Genomic DNA, 22,557 nt, shown 5'->3' on the forward strand with positions numbered 1-22,557 from the left:
ATTCATGCTGTAATTAACTGTAACAAGGAAATTCCTTAGAAAATTGTACGTGTGGTAAAGGTAATTCATACATTCCCTATATTTTAAATACACTTCCATGAGAATAAATTTGATATTTTCTGTTACAATGTTTTTTTAAAAAACATTTTTCTATTATAATGGGGACTATAAGTTTCAACCATGTTTTAAGTGAACCTGTAGTAAAGAAAATGCTTCAGTCTGGAACAGTTTGTGGAAAATATATCACATTTAGCCCCAACACATCTATAACTAAGTCTAGCAAAACCTAGCATGAGTAGGAAGAACGCCGATCATGAGCATCTCATTTAATAGGCAGTTTCCTTTACGCCTAAAGACAGTGTAAGGTGCCCTAAATTGATGCATCTTTTCTATAATTAGAATCTAGGACATGACCACCAAGCCCATTAAAATGCTATGACCTAAATAAGATGCTCTATAACATTTCTATAAAGAAGTAAAGTCACCAAAAAGTCAAATGCAAATTTGCAAATTTTTCAAATGGAAATATCTTGAAAGTTGTATATATTTCCAGCAATAGAAACAAAACCGAAATCTCATAAAGGGTCCGGTTCCATTTTTTCAAGTTTTGCAATGGGAGGTTGTGGGGCCACGTTTATTACTCTGTTTCCACTATGGCACACTTCTCTGAGTAAAGAAAAGAGGAAGGTCCAAGTGACATCACAAGGAAACACCTTAAAAGCCAGCTTCTAATTCAATGACAGGAGTGGATTATTTTCAGTGCTTGGCAATAGAAGAAAAAGACAGCAACCGAAATGAATCGATTCCTTCAGCTTCAGATCCTTGAGCTTGTGTTGCTGGTACAGTGTCAGGTGTTTGCTGCATTGATCAAGCCAGGTGGATGCCCACGCGCACAAAAAGTACTAAACATGTACTGCTCGGATAAAAGGAGGACTTTGGATCGCTTAACTGCAGACATTGCAAACGGCATAGTAAGTACTTTCTGTTCAGTAACGTTAATAATTACACTCTGTCCTTGCCTTCTCCTTTGTTAAGGACTAGCCACTTCTCTGCCAAGATTTGATTGTATTTACTGTCGGTAATCCTGTACAAACAATTCTTTCATTCTCTGTGGACCGAGAAAGGAGAGGAAACTGAAGCTTATTCATTTTTTATGTGAATCTACATTGCCAAAGTTTTACATTTACTGCTGAAGCTGTACTGATTTTTCAAGTGCATATGCTTGGATGGCCAGTTCTGGACCAAAATCAGTTTTAGTGGTTTCTGTGGACACAATATAGATAGTGTGCCATGCCAATAGTGGCTGAAAACACAGACTGACAGATTACAAAATACCAAATAATCTAGGATATCATGTTAATATTCTTCATTTTACTGATCAATCATTGCACCAATGCTGGTGTCATTAATACAAATTTCTCAATGTTAATATGTTTCTATTTTATTTTAAGGAAACGTCCCATGATGAAAGCATTCTTCTTCCCCATGGAATATTTGACAGAGTCAGAGTAAGTTCGTGCATACTTGAAAGACAAAGTATTGTATACTGTGGTTCACATCACTGCTTGAGTATAAGCAAGCAATGCACAATGAAACACCATAGCATTCTCATAGTGACAGCATCTGTAGCAAAGCCAGCAGATAGGTAAGACCACTGTGGTTCAGTGAACCAAGGGTCTGTTGGCCAGCCCTGACAAACATCAGCCTTTGACATGAGGTTTCGGTTCAACATGGTGCATGAGCCACAGTCTTGTGTTCATCAAACATTACTGCTCATCTGCTCCTGGGCATGGAGGACCACTGTGCCTTTGGCTTACTGTCCACCCTCAAATCTTGATGACTTCATTTAACTCCACTGTTCTCTTTAAGCACTAGTCTCTGTTAGCACGGTTACCAATATCTTTACTCATTGAGTAATAAATTATATAATTATAAATTATAAATATATTAATTATAAATTATAACCTGGTCCTTTTAGAGGACCTCCTAAGACCTAGGACCAGGAATGCATATCATTTTCCCTGTTTGTAACTCAACTACTGCTGTTATTAGCAGACTACTGAAAGTTTATGAAGACCCTGACATATTCGTTAATATAATACAGAGTTGAAGTCACAGCATTCTGCTTTGAAATAAGAAAAAACCGGAGACATTGAAACATTCTAAAAAACTGTTTTCTTTTTTTTTCTTCAAAGGGGACAAGATGGCACGGTTGCATTTTGAAGGAAATAATTTTGTTTTACACAGGGGTATTGAAAAACTACAAAGGCCACAAAACATTCACTGACACAGTTCAAGAAGACGTAATGCACACCATTTATTCACTGCAGCAATGTTTTGAAGTGGTAAGTTTGTAGACCTTCAGGAATTCTGCATGTTTAACAGACTGGAATGGCCAACTTGGTATTGAAGCTACATCAAAATCCGCTATTAGCCTTCTGTGTTGCAGTACTGTATGTGATTTTTAGATATTACTTGCTCATTTCAATACAAACAATACCCATTACTTTGAGTCTCCTTCAAATAAAAAAAAAATAATTTTGTTTGCATGAGCAATCTTCTAATACTCCATCCATCCTTTATTAGAAAGCCACCTACAGTATTCATGATTAGGGTCGCGGCAACTTAGAGCCTATCTGAGAAGCATAGCACTGGACTGCAACCTGGATGGAACTCCTGTCCGTCTTGGACATTGTCAGCTTAACAGTTTCATCAACCAATCAGTATAATATAAACATTCACACTGGAAGTGAAACGTCTGCTACTACAACATGAAAACATGTTGATAAATGGTATCAATTTTCAAAGAAAAACGTCTGAAATACTGACTGGGGAAATGACCGTCTTTTGTATGAAGACAAAAAGACAGAAGATAAGGCAGGTAGAAAAAGAAAAGAAAACAAATACAGTAAGAACATACAAATTTACTACAGTTTACTGTAGCAGAACACCTTGAGATTCTAAGGTAAAATACTACATATACCACAACATTTCATTATAAACAAAAATACATAATGTAATATAAAGTTATATTACCATAGGAGAACACATTATACCATATTATTTTAATACCATACACTATGTTTATCATAGTTTCTTAACATTTTTTTCAAACTAACTTGAGAGAGTATATTCAGAATACTGCAAAAATGCAATGTATGGCACCATAAAGTTAATCTAATAAACTAAGCAAGTGTAGCTGGATAGCTACCAGCTGTTAGATGAGCTTTGAGCGGGTTCTTAATATTGTTACTATTAAACATTGAAGTGCATTTGATACCAAGGAAATCTTTGTTATTGTGATTTACAACAAAAAAGGCATTACTGAAACCATTAGTTTTTGTTTAAAATACATTTTTCCTGTGTGTTCTCTTATAAGGAGAAGATCCCCTGTGAAAATCTAAAGAAGATGCCAGTTAATGAGGTAAATGGATGAGACATCTAGAAAATTATAGCTTCTAGACAGTGGCTCAGTGACTATTGATAATAGAACTAAGAGACCTGAGAAGCCAATGTTCTGAATTGGGTTTCCCCAATAACAAAGTTGGAATGATACATTCAATGATTTTAAAACTGAAATGGAAATGTATACAACAAAACATGATGAATTACAGTAGATTAACATGATTTATTATGTTCATGATCTAAGCAGACATCATTTTATAACGTCTTGCTAACATTAAGTCCAGTATATTAAGCTTCTGGTTTAAAAATACCAAAAGCATTATAAAATATATGTCTTCTGACTTGTGTCTGTGATAAAGGTGTATTCTATGTTTATCTTAATAAACATAGTGTTAAAGATTTCAGAGTCTGGTTTAATAATCATTAGTCATGTTTGGTAATAATTAAATAATAATACATTTAGATTGCTTTAAGATCAACGATTTTTAACAAACCACTGCATTGTTTTGCAGACTCGCTGTGTGAACACATTGACGCCACGTGAAGTGACAAAACTTCAGATTCAGAAGCTTCAGCGTGCTAGACATCAGGTAAACCATACTGATATTCAAATTAATGGATGCTCATTGTCTAAATGATTGGAAAAATCTTAAAATATTAATTTTATAGGTAAACGTAAAAATCGTAGTAGTGCCCCATTCTTTCATACAATCAAATTGTTTATCAATGCAAGGACTGGATATTATAAACATGCGGAGACATTAAAAACATCACACATTGGTTCAGAAATGAATATTCTTTTGCCATATTTTCTCAGTTACAGATTTATAAGTGGGCACTCCAATACAGTGCTAAAATATACTCGTCACACCAAAGGACAGGAAAAGGAAATGATCTTAATTTAATGTAATTTTCCTTTTCTATCCTATAGAAGAATGATGTGAAGATCCAAGAAAAGGCCATTGTCGAACTTCAGGGGCTTTCTTGTTACTTCAGTGACAGGTCACACATGGAATTTTGCTTCACTTAATTGTGAACAAACTTTGGCAAAATGTGAGAACAAAATGACAGTGAAAAATCTCAACCTGTCACCAAGTAGGAATGTGTATTGAAGCTCTTTAGTGGAACACATAAGATATACTTTTAATATATATACTTATTAAAATAATATCTATTAAAACTTATGAAAAATACTCCATGGATAATACTTAATAATACCTGGAGTAATGAGAGTTGGACAAATATTTGATCGGATTCTGAGATTTGTATTGTGGTTGCAAACAGATTTCGAGTGCCAGAGCTGACAGTGACCGGCCCAAAGGCTTTCTCTGTAAGAAATCCCGTAATCTGCAGTAAAGACTTGTGTTTTTTCTGCTTTGCATCTCTTGCCTTTGGAACATGTGTTTGCAAAGACTTACAGAAGTATTTGAGCAAATGTGAATTCTGCATTTTTGGAGTTCACGGTGATATTTCTGTTCCTTTTTAGCAGAATATGATTCGGTGTTTGTAACATTAAGCTGTGTGTATCAATTTAACTTATTATGCTATGTCTTAACTAGTTTATGTGTCCTTGTCTAGAAAAATATAGTAAGTAGATTTTAACAATCAACTGTAATAAAAAAACATTAATCCTGTTGAAAAGTGAGACAAAAGACAGTATTACTGTACATTGCTTGTAAAACGAGAAACAAGTTTGTACTGGTTACATTATTTTGTATTTTCTAATATGCTCTTTAATAATGTTCGGCATGAACTAAGCAGTAAGAGTCACAATGTGATTATATTGCAAAACTAATTGTAAAGTAGCTTTACTTCAAAATAGCCAAATGAAAAAAATAATTTTGATGCTATATCTTACAAAGAAGCACATTTGTAATTGCTTGTAGTAGCTAATGTACAGTACTTTCAATGAAAGTTAGGCTCTCAATTTTTTCTATGTAATCCGTTTTCCAATGTAACGAATCAAACGCAAAACATTTTTAATGCAAAGTTTGAATTGCAAGCTATTTTGAGAAACTCTCAAAGGAATGTTAACTTTATCAGCCACGCTTGAAATTTTGTTACAATGCAAGTGAAGATTAAAGCTAACTAAAATCAAAGAAGTTAATGTGTGTTGTTTTCTGTAGTGGGCACAATTCAGCCCTTTTCTACGTATCAGTTCTTTTTAATTTAATGGACTGTCAAACGTCATGAATAACGTGAACAGCTATATCCATTGAGTACTGGAAATGGTACATTTTTCATAAAAAATTTCAGTCAAAGAATGTAGCTTCAATACAACCCACTAAAGGTCATTAAAGGTACATGCCAATTTAGGTTCAGCAGCCTAAGACAAACTCCTAATATTTCAGTGGTTGAGGCATCTGAGAGGTAGATCTGGCCTTGGCCTGCCTGAGGAGGACGAGGCTACTGGAACCTCTGCCCACGAAGACTAGATGAAATGAGTCAGACGGCCGCTCAGTAGCTGGGGAGACTGGGGGACGACGTCTGTGAAGGGGGGGCTTGTGAGCTGTATGTGTGTGCAGGCAGGTCAACGGTCTATTCTTGTTCTGTCTTCCTAACCAGTGTTCCAAACATTTAGTAGTTAATTCCTAACAAGTAACAGCTATTTTTCACTACATGTACCTCATGTAAAATATCCCCTTAAAGTTTCAAATCATTTCCTGCCCCCTGTGTAGACTACAGAAAATTCAGAGCAGCCCTAGTGTTAGGAATGATATCATCACAGATGACAGAATCTTTGCCAAAATCCAGCAGGTGATAAAGGGGTATTTTTATGCAACCTAGAGTTGCCAAATACAACATTGTCACATTTTATTGTGTTTCAATATGGAATCATAGTGCATTTAACCTGGAAGGTTTGACATACTGACAGAAAACACTCTGTAATGTCAAAGTAAAAACAAAGTTCTACAGATCCTAGTGAATTCTTTACAAAGACAAATTGCCCACCCATAAATCTTCATGAATAAGTTTCTATCAGCTTAACATGTTTAGACATTACAATTTGAGCCCTTTCTTGTTTGCAAAATTGCTCAAACTCTCTCAGGTTGGAGCGGAACTGTTGGTCAAATGTTACCACAGATTCTTGATTGAATTGAGGTCCAGGCTTTCACTGAGCCACTCCAGAACATTGACTTTCCAGTGACCACTCCAGTGAGGCTTTGGCTGTACGTTTTGGCCCATTGTACGACCTGGAAGATAAATCTTCTCCCACGTCCCATGTCTCTTGCACACTGCAGCAGTTTTTCCTTCAGGATTTCCCTGTACGATGCTGCATCTAGTTTTCCTTCGGTCTGCATACGTCTTCCAGGATCTGATGCAGTGAAGCCTCCCCATAGCCACCACCATGCATCACCAGGGATGATGTTCTCAGAGTGATGTTCACTGTTATGCCTGCACCAAACAGTATTGTACTTACTGTTGAAGCCAAGGTCAATTTTGGTCTCGTCAGACCACAGAATCTCCTTCCACTTGGTCTCAGAGTCTAGAAAAGTGTAGTCGAGATTCGATGTGAGTTTTTTTATTACTCTCCCAAGAAGATCAAATCTGTGAGGCACTCAGACATTTGTCTGATGCAGTTTCTCCCATCTCAGCCATGGTAGACTGTAATTGCTTTAGAGTTGTTACAGGTCTCTTGGTGGCCTCCCTGACTAGTATTGTTGAGGACAACCTGTGAAATACCCTAATCACACACAGGTGGACTCCATCCAACAAATCTTGTGACGTCTAAAGATATCCAATTGCACTAAAGCATATTTAGGCGTGTCATAGTAAAGGGAGTGCCAACTTATGCAATCACCTATTTTCTGTTTTATATTTATAATTTATTTACGAGGATCTGTAGACTTTTGTTTTCTCTGTGGCATTATTGAGGGTTTGTGTCAATCAAGGGCAAAGAAATCCCAGATAAATACATAGTGATTCTATATGGTGACAGTAAAATGTGAAAAAGCCAAAGGAAGTGAAAACTTTAGATAGACACTGTAGTGTTTTTCACTTTTTAACTCCCGTATTCCACATCACCAGTTGATAACAGAATTTAGTGCTGAAAAAGGCATGCTTGTCTTGTGAAAAGCACACCATTACTTTGCAAGACAGCATCCCTAACAGATATAAGCCACTGAATGGAGGACAGAGCTACCCTCTTTGTGAATCTGTGTTTAGGCTGATTAAAGACCCAATTTAGATTTCAGCCACCAATGTCTCAAGTACAAGGTACAGCATGTAATCAAATTACAGGCTGTCATTACTTGCAAATAGTATATGATAAAATTCGGAGTATGAACTTCCAATTGACTTTAGCTATTACTGAACATATATGATACCCTTCACCAAATATCTCCCATGCTCCTAGAGATCCCTTATCCAGCAAGTTTTATAGGCCATTAAATAAAAAATCTAAAGACTTGGAACAATTAAACTTAGATCAGTTTCCTTTTAAATTAAATGTGTCAGAGACTGTTTGGAAAAAAGTCTGAAGGTTCTTCAGACTTTGAGAACTGGAGATCACTTAATTGACCAGCTTCCAAGCGCTCCTAATCTTTAAAAAAGTGATTCGGGACAAAATATAAGACTTAATGGTCTGGAGATCCTGCAGAACTAGGGTTTGAGACCCCTGCACTAAACACAGGGTCCCCAACTCTGGTCCTGGTGAGCCGCAATGCACTATGTTTTAGAAGTCACCCTAAATCACCTGTTGAGTGATAAGGAGTATAGCAATTAATCCAACCCATTTGTTCAATCAAGGGCCTTTAAATGTAGTACTATATTCAGTTTAAGCCAAGATGGATCATGTATATACAGTAGTATGAAAAAAGCTGGCCTAAAGGGATATGTGGCAAAAAACAATACAACATTCATAAAGTTACTGTACATATCAAATAATATGCACAAAACATTAATACTTAGAGCCTCAACATGAAGTCTTCCACATCTGATATCTGTAAATACTGTCGTTTTTCCACCTGACTTACTGTATACAACAAAGAAGCTGCGGAAGAAGGAAGAAGTTTCATTTACTGGTAAACACTGAAGGCATGCCAACTCTGAAATGGATTATCTACAGTAACCTAAGAAACTCTTTGTTTATAGCAACCTAACTTGCTAAACACATTATACAACAATGTAAACATAAATCTGCCCCCCAATTCAACCGTTTACGGTGTGATTAGGGAAATCCTGAATCCCAAAACCCCCTGTCAACAAACTCACATCACAATTGACAAAAATATCTTAACAATTAAATGCTAAACTATATAATAAAAAACCAGAAAGGGACAAGCACAGTAAATAGCACTATTAGAACATCATAGGAATATAAGGTACCTCTTATTGTGTGCTTAATAATTGTCAATATTTTAACATCTAAGCTTATTTTCCAGGACACAAGCTGGCATGTATTTGAAAGATTTGGGCAATATTGTGATCTACTGTATGAAATGTTACACAATTAAAGATATGAGAACCAAACATTGGCTGGTTTTTCAGCTCATTGATTTCTTATTACCTGTACCGTGTCAATGTGCACACTCCAAGGACAAGAAGTGCTTTTAAATCCTGATGGATGGAAACTGCTACAACAAACAGCCAGGAATTACAATAACAACTGTAATTGCATTCATGAATCTGCAAGAACAATTGGATTATTGGATTAAATTAACCTGAACATTTTATCTCACAACCAGAAAGACTTCATTGGATGTTTGAGGTACTTTTATTATTGCTTTTAATACAGACAATTTTTCATGCCGCCTCTCCATTGCAACATGATTTCTAAATACAGTATTTAATGTGAAGATTTTTTGGCAACCCACCTAAACTATTCTGAAGACAGTTTTTCTATCGGAATTCCAAATTTAAGAAAACCATTCCCTGTATTTGAAGTATCCACATATATTCTTTTAAAGGTCATTTGAAAATGGCTGTATTTGCTAAAACATTTGATTTAGAGAAGCTTTTCTATGGTTTTCAGAAATACAGTGTATGTATTGTGTTGAATTGTATTGTCTAGATGTGCGCTGTGATTGCTGCAGTATTTGAAACAATGCCAATTTCAGTAGCTCGGTCACATTCTAATTACAAGAAGAAGAAAGGAAAAGTATTCTTAGAGTTTGATGCTAATTCAAACGAAGAGCCAGAAATACAAGATCTTGGAAAGGGGCCAGACCAGCAAACCAGATAAAAACACACTTGACACAAAACTGATATGCAGCCACCTGTAAGCCTTGTAATAGAGGTGCATCCACATCCAGTTCATTGGATAGATTGAAAACCATCTGTAAGAGGAGGGGAAGCTTGGTTTTTATATCCTCCTTTGTGAATGAATAAAACGCCATCTGTTCTTTCAATTTATGCATGTATAATTATTTTATTTTGGCTTTCTAAACTAGGAGTGAACAAGTAATAATACATATTTCCTGTCTGGCACGTTCTTGGAGGGAGACACAAACCTACAATAGTTGGGGTTCTCAAGCCCATTTCCTGGTGCTTCACAAACCTACTGTATTTGTTTTAGCAGAGCTTTCAGTCACATAGCTAATCTGTTAGCTAATTTTAGGTCTCTGAAACATTTTGGAGGCTGTTTTTTCACTACTGCATTTCATAGATAACATAAAATCTGCAAACAGAAAAAGGAGAAGGTCAATGTGTCCACCTGGAACTAAAACCAGCAGGACTCTGGACCTAGGAAGGGGAATCTCTGTTCTAGCTCACTTTTTTTAGGTTTCAACTAAAGGTTTAATTATGTTTATTGTTGTCAGAAACATTTTTGCTAGCCTGGTAAAGGACTTTGGGTTCTTGTTTACTGTTCTGACTGTCATGAACAAATAGATTTTCGCTTTTTTCAGTTTTCAGCATGTGCATTGTTGCTTTTATTACCTGTCATCTACTGCTCCTTCCTTGTTCCTTTCACCCTTTAATAAAGTCTGTCCTCCTAGACTATCTGCATTTTTCTCATTATTCTGCTCTTATAAGAAAAAAACAACAACTGTCAGATACTGTATTGTTCCTGGCACTTACAGTCCTGGGAAAAAAATGCCAAGCACATGTTCACACCTGGACAGCCATTTTTGGTTGATTACATCAAACCCACAATTCTAAGCCTGCATGGTACCGGAGCTGTCTAGAGAGTCACCATCCACAACCTTGTTGGGTTATTTGTTCCAGATGCTCATAGCGTTTTGTGCCTCTTCAGTTTTAAAATGCATCAACTATTAATTTTTCAGATGCAGCACTGAACCCTCTTGTCTTCACTATACGTTTCTATTATAAAAATATTCATCTTTCCAAAGAAAAAAAAAGCTGTTTTCCTCATCATTTACAGTACATTATATTCACGATCTGACAACCCCAAGGTTTTAGATGCATAAGAAATACAAAGTTACCCATAGTCTAAGATGAATCGAACATAAAATTTGTACTGTTTCGTTGTGAAGTACTGGTGTTTATGCCTGAAACCATGTAAAGTGCATGTGATTTGTTAGATTAATAGTGCAGTGTAGTCCATTCTAATAAACAGTTATTGTAATGAGAACATGTAAAATGTTTAGTTTGAGAAACAGGACATTCTAACTCCAATGTGGATAGTATCTTCTGTGACAACATACTGAACTCTGCTGTTTAAGATGGAAGAAATGTATGTTTTGGTTATTCCTGTCAGCCTGACAGTACACATTTTTTGTTCCAAAGTCAACCTAATGTAAGACCTAGAGGGAAATACATCAGATTGATCGTTCATGATGGAAAGCATTTCTGTTATAATTATGCTTTTATTAATTACAAAAATGGCAATTAGGTGTTACTTGGTTGAACTTATCAAATGTCTGACACAAATGCCTGATTATCTTTCATCAGAAAGCTTTTGCAGATACCGGTAAGGATGCTGGGCAACATACTAAAAAATAATTCAGGTATAACCTGTCGTGAAAGGAACACCTTAGATGGTGTTTTTTTGCTTTAAGTGTATTTGTTTTCTGTAATTTTGATTTCCAGTGGGATGCATTGAGAGTGTGACAAATGCCTTACTTAATTGACTCCTCTAGAGTAGTCAGCGAGCCTATTTAATTCCATGCCATTGCAGTTGTGGCTTCAGTTACATTGTATCTGTGCAATGGAATCAGCTGCATTAGAAGTCTAAGAAACCTGACTGACACCAAAAGATGCACGAAGGTCTCGAAGCTGGCGCAGCTTATTTAGGACAGGAAAGAAAATGAGGTTGAAAGCCTTCCCTTAACAGCAAAACCGAAACATAAAACATCTTGACACAATTAATCGTTTTAGTGCAAAATCAATCGAGAACTAATTAACCGAAAGAGGGAGCTACTGTATAGGCAGCCAAAAACAGTTGAATTACTAAACCAAAGCAAAATCAACTCAAATAGTATTGAAAATAAAATCGATATGTTAATGAAAGGGTTTGGTGTTCCAGTGATTAGACCCAGGGTGCTATCTCTGTGGAATCTGTACAGTACGTTTGCAAGGGTTTCTTCTGGGTGGTCCTGTTTCCTCCCAGAGTCCAAAACCATTCTGTTGGTTAATTGGCTTCTGGGAAAACAGGCCCTGGTGGGAGTGTGTGTGTTTGTGTCTGTGTGTGCCTTGTGAGGGACTGGTGTCCCATCCAGGGCGTATCCTGCCTTGCAGTACCCACTGCTTGCTGTTGCTCCAGTTCCCCCACCATCTTTACATTAATTCATCTCCTGTTTGAAAGGATTCGGGGGGACGCTTTTAAATAACATCCCGTAGTCTTTTTGTTTTCCAGTTCATAACATGTCTTCTTCTCCCCTTTTTCATCAGACCATTGCGATGCAGTCTGTAATTTTATTCTGTTACGGGACCAGTTGCTCCAGCTCTTATTGTGGTAGGATTCCTGCTCCACGGTGCTGTATGTATTTCACAAGGCCTGTAGAGTCTCAATGGCCAGTATCAGTCCCTCTGAAGGGAGGGGAGCACACTGAATATTGCTGGGTCAGGGCAGTTAACCCACAGAGCTATGAAGAAAGCAAGGGACAGTGAGCCAGACCTGAACTGCCACCCTGCACTCAAACAGCAGTGGACCTCAGCTGGGATCATGCCTGAAACTGGACCATACTCCTTCTGGATGAAAACTGTCATCTGTGTATAATACACTGAAGAGTTGCATATTAATTTAGGTGTTGTACAGTAATGTATGTTGATGTAACTTAAGAGTGGGAGAATCATGCTTTTCCATTCCTTTCACTTTAATTTCACGGGAGTTATCCAGTGGGAGTGGTTTGTGCCTAGATATTAGAGAGAATGCTGGACTTGTACACTCTGTCTTTTAAGATTTCATATGCTAAAAGGGGATTCCATGAGAATAATACCATAATATCTAGTGGAAAAGCTTAGTGGTTTCAATGATGTTTATTTGTTTAATACCGTATGATCCTATTTACTAGTCTCATTATTCTGAGGAAAATTAGGATTTAATGGAGCGAGGCGTGGTTAGGAGGAACAGTAGAGGCACAAAAACAACTGCCTTTTAACACACACTGCATTTTTAGATGTGTTTATGCAAAGCAGGAAGAAATGAACTAATGGTTTGTTAGGCACTAATGATAGAGTTAGGCAAATGATATGTTATGAAGGCCTGCCATAAACCTACAGTATGGGAAAACATACAAATAATTACTGAATGCTGGCAGGAAAAGGATGAGATAAGATACACAAGATACATACTGTAACATAGTCACCAATACCTTCCCAGGTTACATCGGTGCTGTATGCTCTACTATACAGGTCAGCAGCTACTGTACATTTGACAGAGAAAACCACAATCTATGTTTAAGATCCACAGGACTGGTTAATGCACAGGAAATTGGAAAAAGGGGAACTTGCTAAGGAGACATAACATACCGTGTTAGTTGTTCTGTGAAGCTGACATTGTATCCGCTTTAACATATACTGTACACATGGACTTTGCATTTCATAAAATGATTGCTTCTATGGTTATTTTAGACCTACAGTACAGTGTAGGCACAAGAAAAAATGAAATATGTCAATACAGGCCATCAATGACTATGATCCCGATGCTGAATTAGTTAACAAACTGGTGCTGAAATTCAAACTGGAGGCCCTTGTTCCGAAATCATCCACCCATATTTTCTCATGGCTTTTTCCAATTCAGGGTCACAAGAATCCTAAATTACATTAATTACATTAAAGATCTGCCTACTTTAGTACATAGGGCATTAGATTCTGGCTACAACTGTGTAGAGTGTTCTTTATCTACCATGCACTGTTATGTCCACAATAGTACTGTTTAGTTATTCAGGCCAGACCCTTAAAAAAACAATTTCTCCATTTCTGTCTTGTCTTTTGCATCATTTTAATTTAAACCTGAAAACCTCCAAGCAAATTTGTCTATGTGCTACAGCTGATCAAATACAAATTCACAACATGCTTCCACATTTTTACATGTTGACAATATTCCAGTTATTTGGAGCAATTTTAAGGTCACATTTTCAGCTAATTTGAATGTAAAAGGAAAAGTTCACACCATCTCATCAGGCCAGAACGCATCCTGATTTTTGTTGCATTTAATTGACTAGAGAATGGCTCCCAATAAGACAGCTGGGTGAACTGTTTAACCGGGGTTAAATACCTCAGTCAAAGGTACAATGGCAGTATTTGCAGCAGAAACTTGAACCCACAACATGGCAGCCATGAGCTCTTGAGCACTATGCTATGCCACCCCCAACTAAGATGGTAAACGGATTACAAATATCTGAAAAGACTCTAGTGTGAACAGAGCTGTATCATAGAAAGAGCCTTAAAGCATATACTGAAACATTTTTATCTAAGTTACCTGATCTTGTGATTTCCATAAATGATTTGCTAATCTCCTATACTTACATATTTTAAGATGGTGTTTATTTTCTGCAGAGCACCTGTATCCTCCTGTGAAAATGTTAAAATAATAGTTTACAAATTTCTCTGGGACACAAAGCTTTAAAATGATGTCTGAAATAATGTTTTTTCTTCATTGTATCAAGTATTATTTTTTATAAAATGCATGGTTTCTAACATTTTCTGAAGTGTTTTGCAAATGATTGAACAATCTTGATTATCATTAATCATTCCATTTGCTTGAATCTGCCTTTTAAGGACCTGAGTCTAAGGAAGCACAGAGCCCGGATGAAAAAGAAGACGTTTGATTGTTAGCACAGAGAACTGTTGCTACTCTGCAGAATGCTAGAGGTGTGTCTTTGAATTTACCTCTCAGCACAGAAAATAATTTCTCAGACTAGCATGTGGCTCTTAAACCATTGGTTGGTTTGTGCATGACTTAACTTAGAAACCCCCTGGCCATATGACTTCTAGTAAATATTTAGTTTACGATAATCAACATATCCATGTCACACTAATATAGACCACAGGCCTGACAGTTGAGAAAAACGCTGCATACAGAAGGCTACACAAAGACAGGAAATAAATGTATTCTTATAGCACACTAGCTCTGCATGTGGAATTCATAGAAGCTACAGTATACTGTACAGGAGCTTCTCTGCAATCTGAAATAAAAAGCTAGTCTATTAAAACATTAATTTTCTAAATTTTCTAAATGGAGAATGAAGTTTTAGATGCAAATGTGCCAACTTACACAGCACATTTAGTAATAGTGTGCTGCAGAGGTGATATAAAAGCATTGTATGTGAATTTTAATAAAGCCCAATAGAAATGTCAAGATCTAGTACTGACATACTGTCGGGAAACTAATTTTAAACTGTTTTTACAGAGAAAGGGAGGTTCCCCTTTTGTAGCATGAGCCTCCTTATCAGTGCCACTTCCTGCAAAACCAAATTTGTAACGTTTGACAGGCTGGATGATGCCCTACACTTGTGGGAGCAGTGTTAACATCATTTTCTCAACACTGGCTGCAGGTTGACGTTTTTCATGTGCAGCTCCCTGTGTGTGCAGCAGAACATCCCCTGCATGCAGAGTGCTGGCTAAAATAACTCTGCATTTGTTACCCACGGGAAGCATTTGAAGGTTGAAATAGAATTTCTTTCCGAGGTATATTGTTTAATTTCAAGCTAGATCCCTGAGGGTGAATGTGACTGGTTTCGTACAGGGCTTTCTGGTTGGTCAATTACTGTACAAAGGAGAGGAGGCTATTTGGTCCATATAGCCCATTTAGTAGTGATATGTTAATATATGGATCTTATGCATCCAGAAACAAGGGTAGCAGCTTAATAATCATGGCTAGGTAGCTTGTTTCATGCTCCCACAACACTTTGGGTAAAGAAGTGCCTCTTGTTCTTGGTTTTAAATGCCCTTCCATACAGGTCTCATTTGTGTACTGGAATTGTGTTCTCTAGCTCCAGTCCACAGCATCCCTCAGTCTTCTGGGTTTCAGTATTCACCTATTTTCCAATCGTTTTCTCCAATTCAGAGGATGAGCCTATCCGGAATATAACAGGTGCAAGATAGGACACACCCTGGACAGGCGGATAGACCATTATAGGGCAGACAGACACAGACATGCACACATTTACACCAAGCACATTTTTCCCAGAAGGTAAATCACTTATGTCTTTTTGACTGCGGGAGGAAACTGGAACACCTGGAGGAAACCCATTGAAAGGTGGGGAGAAAATACAAACTCCATGCAGAGTTCCAGAATTGAACCCAGGGCTCCAGCTCTGCGAGGCAGTAATGCTAACCACTGTGTCACTGCTTTAAGCAAGCTAATAAGGCACTTATACTTTTTCCTAAAATGTTTTTCTATTTGCTGGATAAATAAATAGCATGAGTTTTTGCGATTCACTCATTGTAACTTGCAACTGAAAACAAATATAGAAAAGTCTAATTCATTCACTGAGCTACGCTGAAATGAAAACTAAGAGATAACGACCAACAAGGAGCTTTTCATTAGATGTGCAGCACATGGACATTAGCTAATACCCCCTGCTGTTGAGGGAAAAATCTAAACCAAAGATCAATATACTGTACTGTGGCAGAAAAGTGTTCAAGGAGAATGAGTTATTTTCAATGAGATTCTGAATGACCAGTTCCTGGTCTTTTTTTTGCACTGGTTCTGAGATGCTGTAATATGTATGCACTGTTTTGGTGTCTGTTGGTCTTTCTATGCAACCTATAACCCAACATGCCTACCGCCTCATTTCCGATTAAGCAATTTCTAGAAAGCAAACGAGTGGCTGAATCCAGCACAGTGCTAAAAATTATTTTATGTAAAATGCCCCAGCCTCAAAAGTATAATTCAGGTGTCTTCCGGTGATAGAGTTAGTGTGTGGTTTTGCTGGCACAGAATGGCTTCCACAGTGCATCTCTGAGGTGGCTATACTTCTGCCTGATTGGTGGAAGAGCTCCGGTGTCAAGGCTGTGGGATTCTTAGACATGATGAGAAGTGCTTGAGTAAACAAAAGGCGTTTGTGTTATAGGAAGGCCTTCCTGGCTGAGCTGCATTGTTGCCACTCTCCTGACTAAAGTTGATCGTCTTGTGGACAACAAACAACTTTCTAGGAATGAAGTTTCATATTTCCCGGTAATTTAAATGCCATCTTGTAAATAAACTGACTTGTTTTAGCGTGAAAAGACCTATGATGCAATGTACCATTAAAATCAACCCACCAGGCTATCTTTTACAGTACTTTTCCTCTTCCTGTGTAACCACTCTGTTCACAGTGTATTTGAATACATTATTACCATGCAAGAAAATCAAATTCCCTACCTTATCTTGTAAAACATGATTTCAGGATTTTTATGGGATACCTTATCATCTTTTTTGAAAGAAATATCATTGTAAAACACACAACTAGAGTTGAATTTGTACTGCAGTCTGCAGGAAACAAAAAAACATAACAATGATCAGCTGAGATTAGTTAAAAATGATGTTTCACTTCCTCCTGTTTAATCCACCTACAGCACTTGCAGTGCAAGATATTTGTCTCTTATCTTTAAAAATGATCAGACTGTGTCTGTCACTGCAGGTTCACCCTGTGACTTGTAGGAGGGTATTGATATGAATAAACACAAGATCTGCAGAACAGAAGACAACTGAGATGAGGTAAATGAATTGTTTAATGCAAAACAGGCAGTGGCTAACTGCTGGCTAATAACAATATTTAAGTTCCTGTCAGAGGCTTAAGATCTTCCAACAGGAGTGTCCAGTGCCAGTAGTACAGACCTTCACAGCTGTAGAACTCAACAGCCAACATTTACCAGGATTTTGCAATCCAAACTCCTCAAGACCAGAGAAAAATGCTGAATTTGTCTAATTTATTTTACAACTAGATAATGAAGTTTATTGTTCCTCACAATGCTTGGATGCTTGATTCAAGTCCTGTCCCAGGTACCTTGTATGTAGAGTTTGCATGTTCATCCTCCAAGTCTGCATAGGTTTTTTTTTTTCCAGGTGCTTGTCCAAGTTCCCAAAAAGACCTGCAGGTTTGCTGAATTCGTTTATCTAGATGGTGAGCACAGGCTGTGGTTTCTCCTTGATCCTGTGGTTTTGGATAGGCTCCAACATGCCATGACCCGTAGCAGGATTAAGAGGATTTGTGATAAAAGCTGGACGGATGACCCTTCATGCGCAGAATGCAAGTTAGGAGACCCTCTTGTGTACCCAAGCCCTCAGTTGTTTGGTACTGAACCAAAGTTTTTGTGTGTGAGTATTTACAGAGAGTACACGGTTGCAGGACCCACAGAACTAGGCCACAACCCATTAGGCATAATGTATGAAATGCGTTTAGAGCAGTGGGTTTGGGTTGTATGCTTTTTATCTTAGTGACTCCTTACCCATCGAGACAGAAGTGTCATGTTTCCTCTCTTGCAAAATGACTTTTACTATTCCCATTTCCCAGTATTGCAACAGTTTCTTTCATGTTTCAAAAGAAAAGGATCCACTGTAAACCCATTTCATGGAATAGAAGATAAACAAATGAAAATGCTACTTATCCTTATGTATTAACATTAAAAATAAGCAACAGCATTTATTTCTGCTTTCCTCCTTCCTGTTGTGTAGTTATTGTGATAAAGTTGAAAGATAATTCATCTGTAAGATATCAAATGCTCTTCTTTTATATCAGACCATCAGATCTAGAAACTGAAAAGGCTGCTTCGTCAGAATGTTTTATTTAAAGTCACCCAGAAACAAACAAAAAATTGTGTAACTTATCTCCACAATATCTCTTCTTACTATCTCAGAATGACACACTCTGGGCTGCAATTTTGACTATTAATACAGAAGTGCATCTGTCTTCAATGCAGTTTATTAGTGTTGCACTGCAGCATGATCTGCTGCCATCACAGACTTTCATTTCCAGCACTTAGTAAAACGTGATTCATGTTCAGGATTTTTATAAAGGCAGCCTCTTATCTCTGTGGTAATGGTAGGTTCAATCACAAAGACTGGAATTTGGATAAACACTCAAAAAACTAAGACTGGGATTAAATGAGAAATTGCTTCTTCCCTTTTTGAACAGATGATTGGGCCGGTCTGATTAAATGTTTTGTATATTAACAAAGAAAAAGAAGCAGTTCCTCCCACACAGGACTGCTCTGACACATTATATCTAACCCCACACAGCAACTTTCCGTTAGTAATAAATAGTAATATTTTCCTTTGATGAACACACTTACTTTGACCACTAGAAACTCATCAATTTACACTTTACAAATATTTTAATGAGAAAAGTTATGATTTTATGGAGTTGAACCATGCACTTAACTCAAATATTTTTTTTCCCTCAAGAACACATTAGAAATATTTATTTATTCTTCTAATTAAAAAAAAACATGCCATAGAAGGGCATGTTCTGCAATCTGTATTGACCTACAGTATTAGCTTCAGATACAATGGGTGTGTTAAGAGCAAAAGTGAGGATTTGATGTGTTCATAGAATGCAACTGAGCAGATTGGCATCAGTTTCACCAAAGTTTCCCAAACCTTTGATTTCAGCATCAAAGGCTTTGCGTGATTTACATCGCATACACTATGTAATTCAAGCCACTACACTAGTTGAGAGTGTGTGATTCACATAAAACAAAGATTACTGTATGTGCATAACAGTTGAGGTCCAGAAATCAGCATGACACTGCGACTGGTCCGATTCCAATCCCACCCGGATTAGATCACCAATGCTCACAGGCGTCTCTGGCCTCTAGAGCCACCCAGAGCCACTCCCCAGGCAGCGGGAAATTCTGGCACTCCCTTCTCCTGCTGGGGAATTCCCTACTATTATAGTTTCAAGGGGGTGACATAATTTCTGGAACAGACACAAGAGCTAAATGAGCCCTGTTACACTTCAAATTGGTAATACTGTAGCTTCCTACCTGGTGAAAACAAAGAAGGCATAACAACACCAAAAAGTAGTGGCTCAAATCTCAGGTAGAGGTTTCAACGGTGGCCCCATGTGAATTTAAATTTTGCTTTGGATATAAGCCATGCGTGTATCACAATTAATAACTTACAGGATTTCTCTTCTTCCTGTTTGAAGAAGTTAGATTCCAACGTTACTCTTGTAGTTTCCCTTGGCTTTAATATGCTTTCCCTTAGCAATATCTCATTCCTTTCACATTGTTCTGCCCTCACCCAGCCAAGGTCCCTTTACAAATGGCTGATTCAAAAACTGCAGTGCTTCCAACAAAGGTGGCGCTGTTACCCACTCGTTGCAATCACTAAAACGGGTCAGAGTGCCCCAAACGGAACCCCGCTCAATAAGAAGGTGATGACATCACATTTTCCAAACCACCTTTCAGTGCAAGAGAACAGAAAACACAAGAAGGGCCTGAAGAAGAGGACAGGTCATTTGGCTCATTATTCACATATGAACATTAATAATTAACTCCTGGACCTCTCCAAGTGCTGAAATTTGTAAACGACAGGGGACTTAACAGAAGAACAATACCTAAAGAAATCCGTTTGAATGAAAGAGGAGCGATAAAGAATACAACTTTAAGGGTCTAGAGCTATTGTAAGCTTGCCAAGCAGAGTGACTGGTGACTGGTGAAAGTTCCATGTGGGTGTCAGCGTATCGTTTTTGCACTCCTCAGAAAATGGGTCAGAGGGTCTTTGCAATCTTCTGATTCTACCCCTACACTGTCATTTCAATCTGTATTTATTTTTAAATAACACCTTCTGTCGTGCAAAGAGGTAGGATGCAAATTAAACACTTTTTTTGTAGCAAGCAAAGCAGACAAAGAACCTTACCCATATAGTATTGTACAGTACATGTGTGTACAACCTGCTGTTCAGTGTCCAAGTAGATGCACGGTATATTTTCAATCTTTATGTTTATTACTCTTATCTTGATTCTTCCTTTGTGGGTTTGTTTTTTAAAATATCTTTTAAGGTGAGAACTTCAGTTAAATTGTCACTCACAAGACTATAAAACCACAATCAGAACTTGAAAATGGTAAATCCTGTGTATACCCATGTAAAATCAGGGATGCTATTTATAAGAATCATTCAAGGGTGGGTTTCTACAGGCTTATTAGAAAACTGAATCTATACCTAAGAAGCATGGAATAACTGAAGTAACACAGCTTAATCACTCCATTTTCAATCAAAAGAAAATGTGCACTATTGAATGAGGATAAAAATCACATCACTGTTATGTATTACTGAAGGCCAGTGAGCAGTAAGGGCAGTACATAAAACCAGGTAATGATATTCAGAATTATAAAAATCAAACAGGCTGCAGGCAAATAAAATTAAAGTAAGGTTTTAATTTCAGCTTTTAATCTTATTTTTAATTTCAAACACACAAAAGGTTGAGCCTTGAAATTTTTGTTAACAGATGATGATGACTTTCTCTGTAGGTTTTGCTCCTGCCTCTAACATAGACCTTAGAGGTCTTTGTAGTTGAAAAAGGGATTCATTTCAGTTTTACTATTATTTGGTACTATTTAATTTTTTTTGCCTTATTCGCACTTCTGATCTGTAATAAATTATGGACTGAACCCGTCTTTCCTTGGGCAGACTGAGGTTCTGTTACATACTGGTCTGAAAGTCATTCTGGGCAGACTTTCATATGTCATATCACCAGAGGAACAGGACTTTTGCAGTTCTCAAAATACACAGCATTTGGGAAGAAAGCTTTGCTCCTTTGGTCATAGTCTCATAAAAGGACTTAAACTATGTTTCATTTTTAGTTCTCAGAAGTAATTTTCAATGCATAATTAATTGTCTGAGACAAATGCTCCCATTTTGAATCATAGGCTAAACTTCACATCACAAGGGTGGTTCATAAGAGCCATTAATGAATGGTACTGTATGTGTTTGGAACTTTCCACTGTCACTCTTCCAATTAATTCTGAATGACAAATGACTTCCATGTTAAGAAAATTAAAAAAAATACTTTTGAAACATTTGTGATTCTTCTGTAGAAGACTAGATAAGTTTAAAAATACACCAGGTTACTGCTTAATGATAACATCTATAACAAGAGATGGTAATTTTCAACTTGGGTGAGAGATAGGCAAACCATTTGATTATCTTTGCAAAGACTTGATACTAGTAAGAAAGGAGCTGCTTCCTATGCTTGTAATGCTTGAACAATTTTAAAAACTACTGGATTGATAAAGTTCCTTAAAGTGTGTGATTTTCCTTCAGTGTCATTGCTGTGACAATTATCGTCTCTTTTCACCTGCACATGCGCTGCTGAGCCCTGTGCCCAAGCCTGGTCAAGTTTTGCACACTGCCTAGCCCACAGATTTCAGTACAGGTGAGAATGCTAGCTGAAATGCTATTCGTTTTGAGCATGTGGTGGCTCAACAAGTCAGAAGTGAAAAAGGCCATTGGAGTGGTCAGAGAGGGTGAAAGGCAATGTCAAACCACCCACCTGTGGAACAAAGCATGCAAGTGTGATCTCTCAAATGTAGATGTGGCAACATCAGGAGGCAGAAACTCAGGGGTTCCTGAGAACAGAACAGTCTGAACAGTGATCACGGTGTGTATATAAACATGTTTATACAAATTCTAAACTTTTTATGCAGATTTTATTGGGTCTTGTCTGAAGAAATAATTAAACATATTCTTACTCATTCTCTCAAAACCTAATGTTTGAAATGTCAAATTTCACTTTCTGTGTTTATTGTCGTCTTTTTGAGAATATAACTATTTGCACACAATTTGCTAACCAAAAAATGAAAATGTGTGGAATTTTGCTC

At 37.3% G+C, this 22,557-nt stretch overlaps 1 protein-coding gene and 1 long non-coding RNA gene across 5 annotated transcripts in view; one reads left to right on the forward strand and one right to left on the reverse strand.

Moving 5' to 3' along the window:
• The window catches only part of LOC148654726 (uncharacterized), a 108,236-nt gene that overhangs the window by 54,614 nt on the left and 31,065 nt on the right, over positions 1-22,557 (reverse strand). The window lies entirely within an intron of this gene.
• LOC148654729 (uncharacterized) lies at positions 549-5,507 on the forward strand. Its single transcript, XM_088644609.1, has 6 exons — positions 549-971; positions 1,452-1,508; positions 2,196-2,345; positions 3,380-3,424; positions 3,918-3,995; positions 4,337-5,507. The coding sequence occupies exons 1-6, from the start codon at positions 795-797 to the stop codon at positions 4,433-4,435; spliced, it is 606 nt and encodes a 201-aa protein (XP_088500735.1). The 5' UTR covers positions 549-794; the 3' UTR covers positions 4,436-5,507.

The sequence above is a fragment of the Lepisosteus platostomus genome, chromosome 9 (assembly GCF_059453375.1).
Source record: "Lepisosteus platostomus isolate fLepPlt1 chromosome 9, fLepPlt1.hap1, whole genome shotgun sequence".
Lineage (NCBI taxonomy): Eukaryota > Metazoa > Chordata > Actinopteri > Semionotiformes > Lepisosteidae > Lepisosteus > Lepisosteus platostomus.

Bases quoted from the DNA above. Each gene is read 5' to 3' on its own strand.
- LOC148654729 (XM_088644609.1), top strand. From the start codon at position 795: ATGAATCGATTCCTTCAGCTTCAGATCCTTGAGCTTGTGTTGCTGGTA. The intron at 1,509-2,195 runs GTAAGTTCGTGC...TTTTCTTCAAAG, and splicing joins GAATATTTGACAGAGTCAGA to GGGACAAGATGGCACGGTTG. The intron at 3,996-4,336 runs GTAAACCATACT...TCTATCCTATAG, and splicing joins TTCAGCGTGCTAGACATCAG to AAGAATGATGTGAAGATCCA.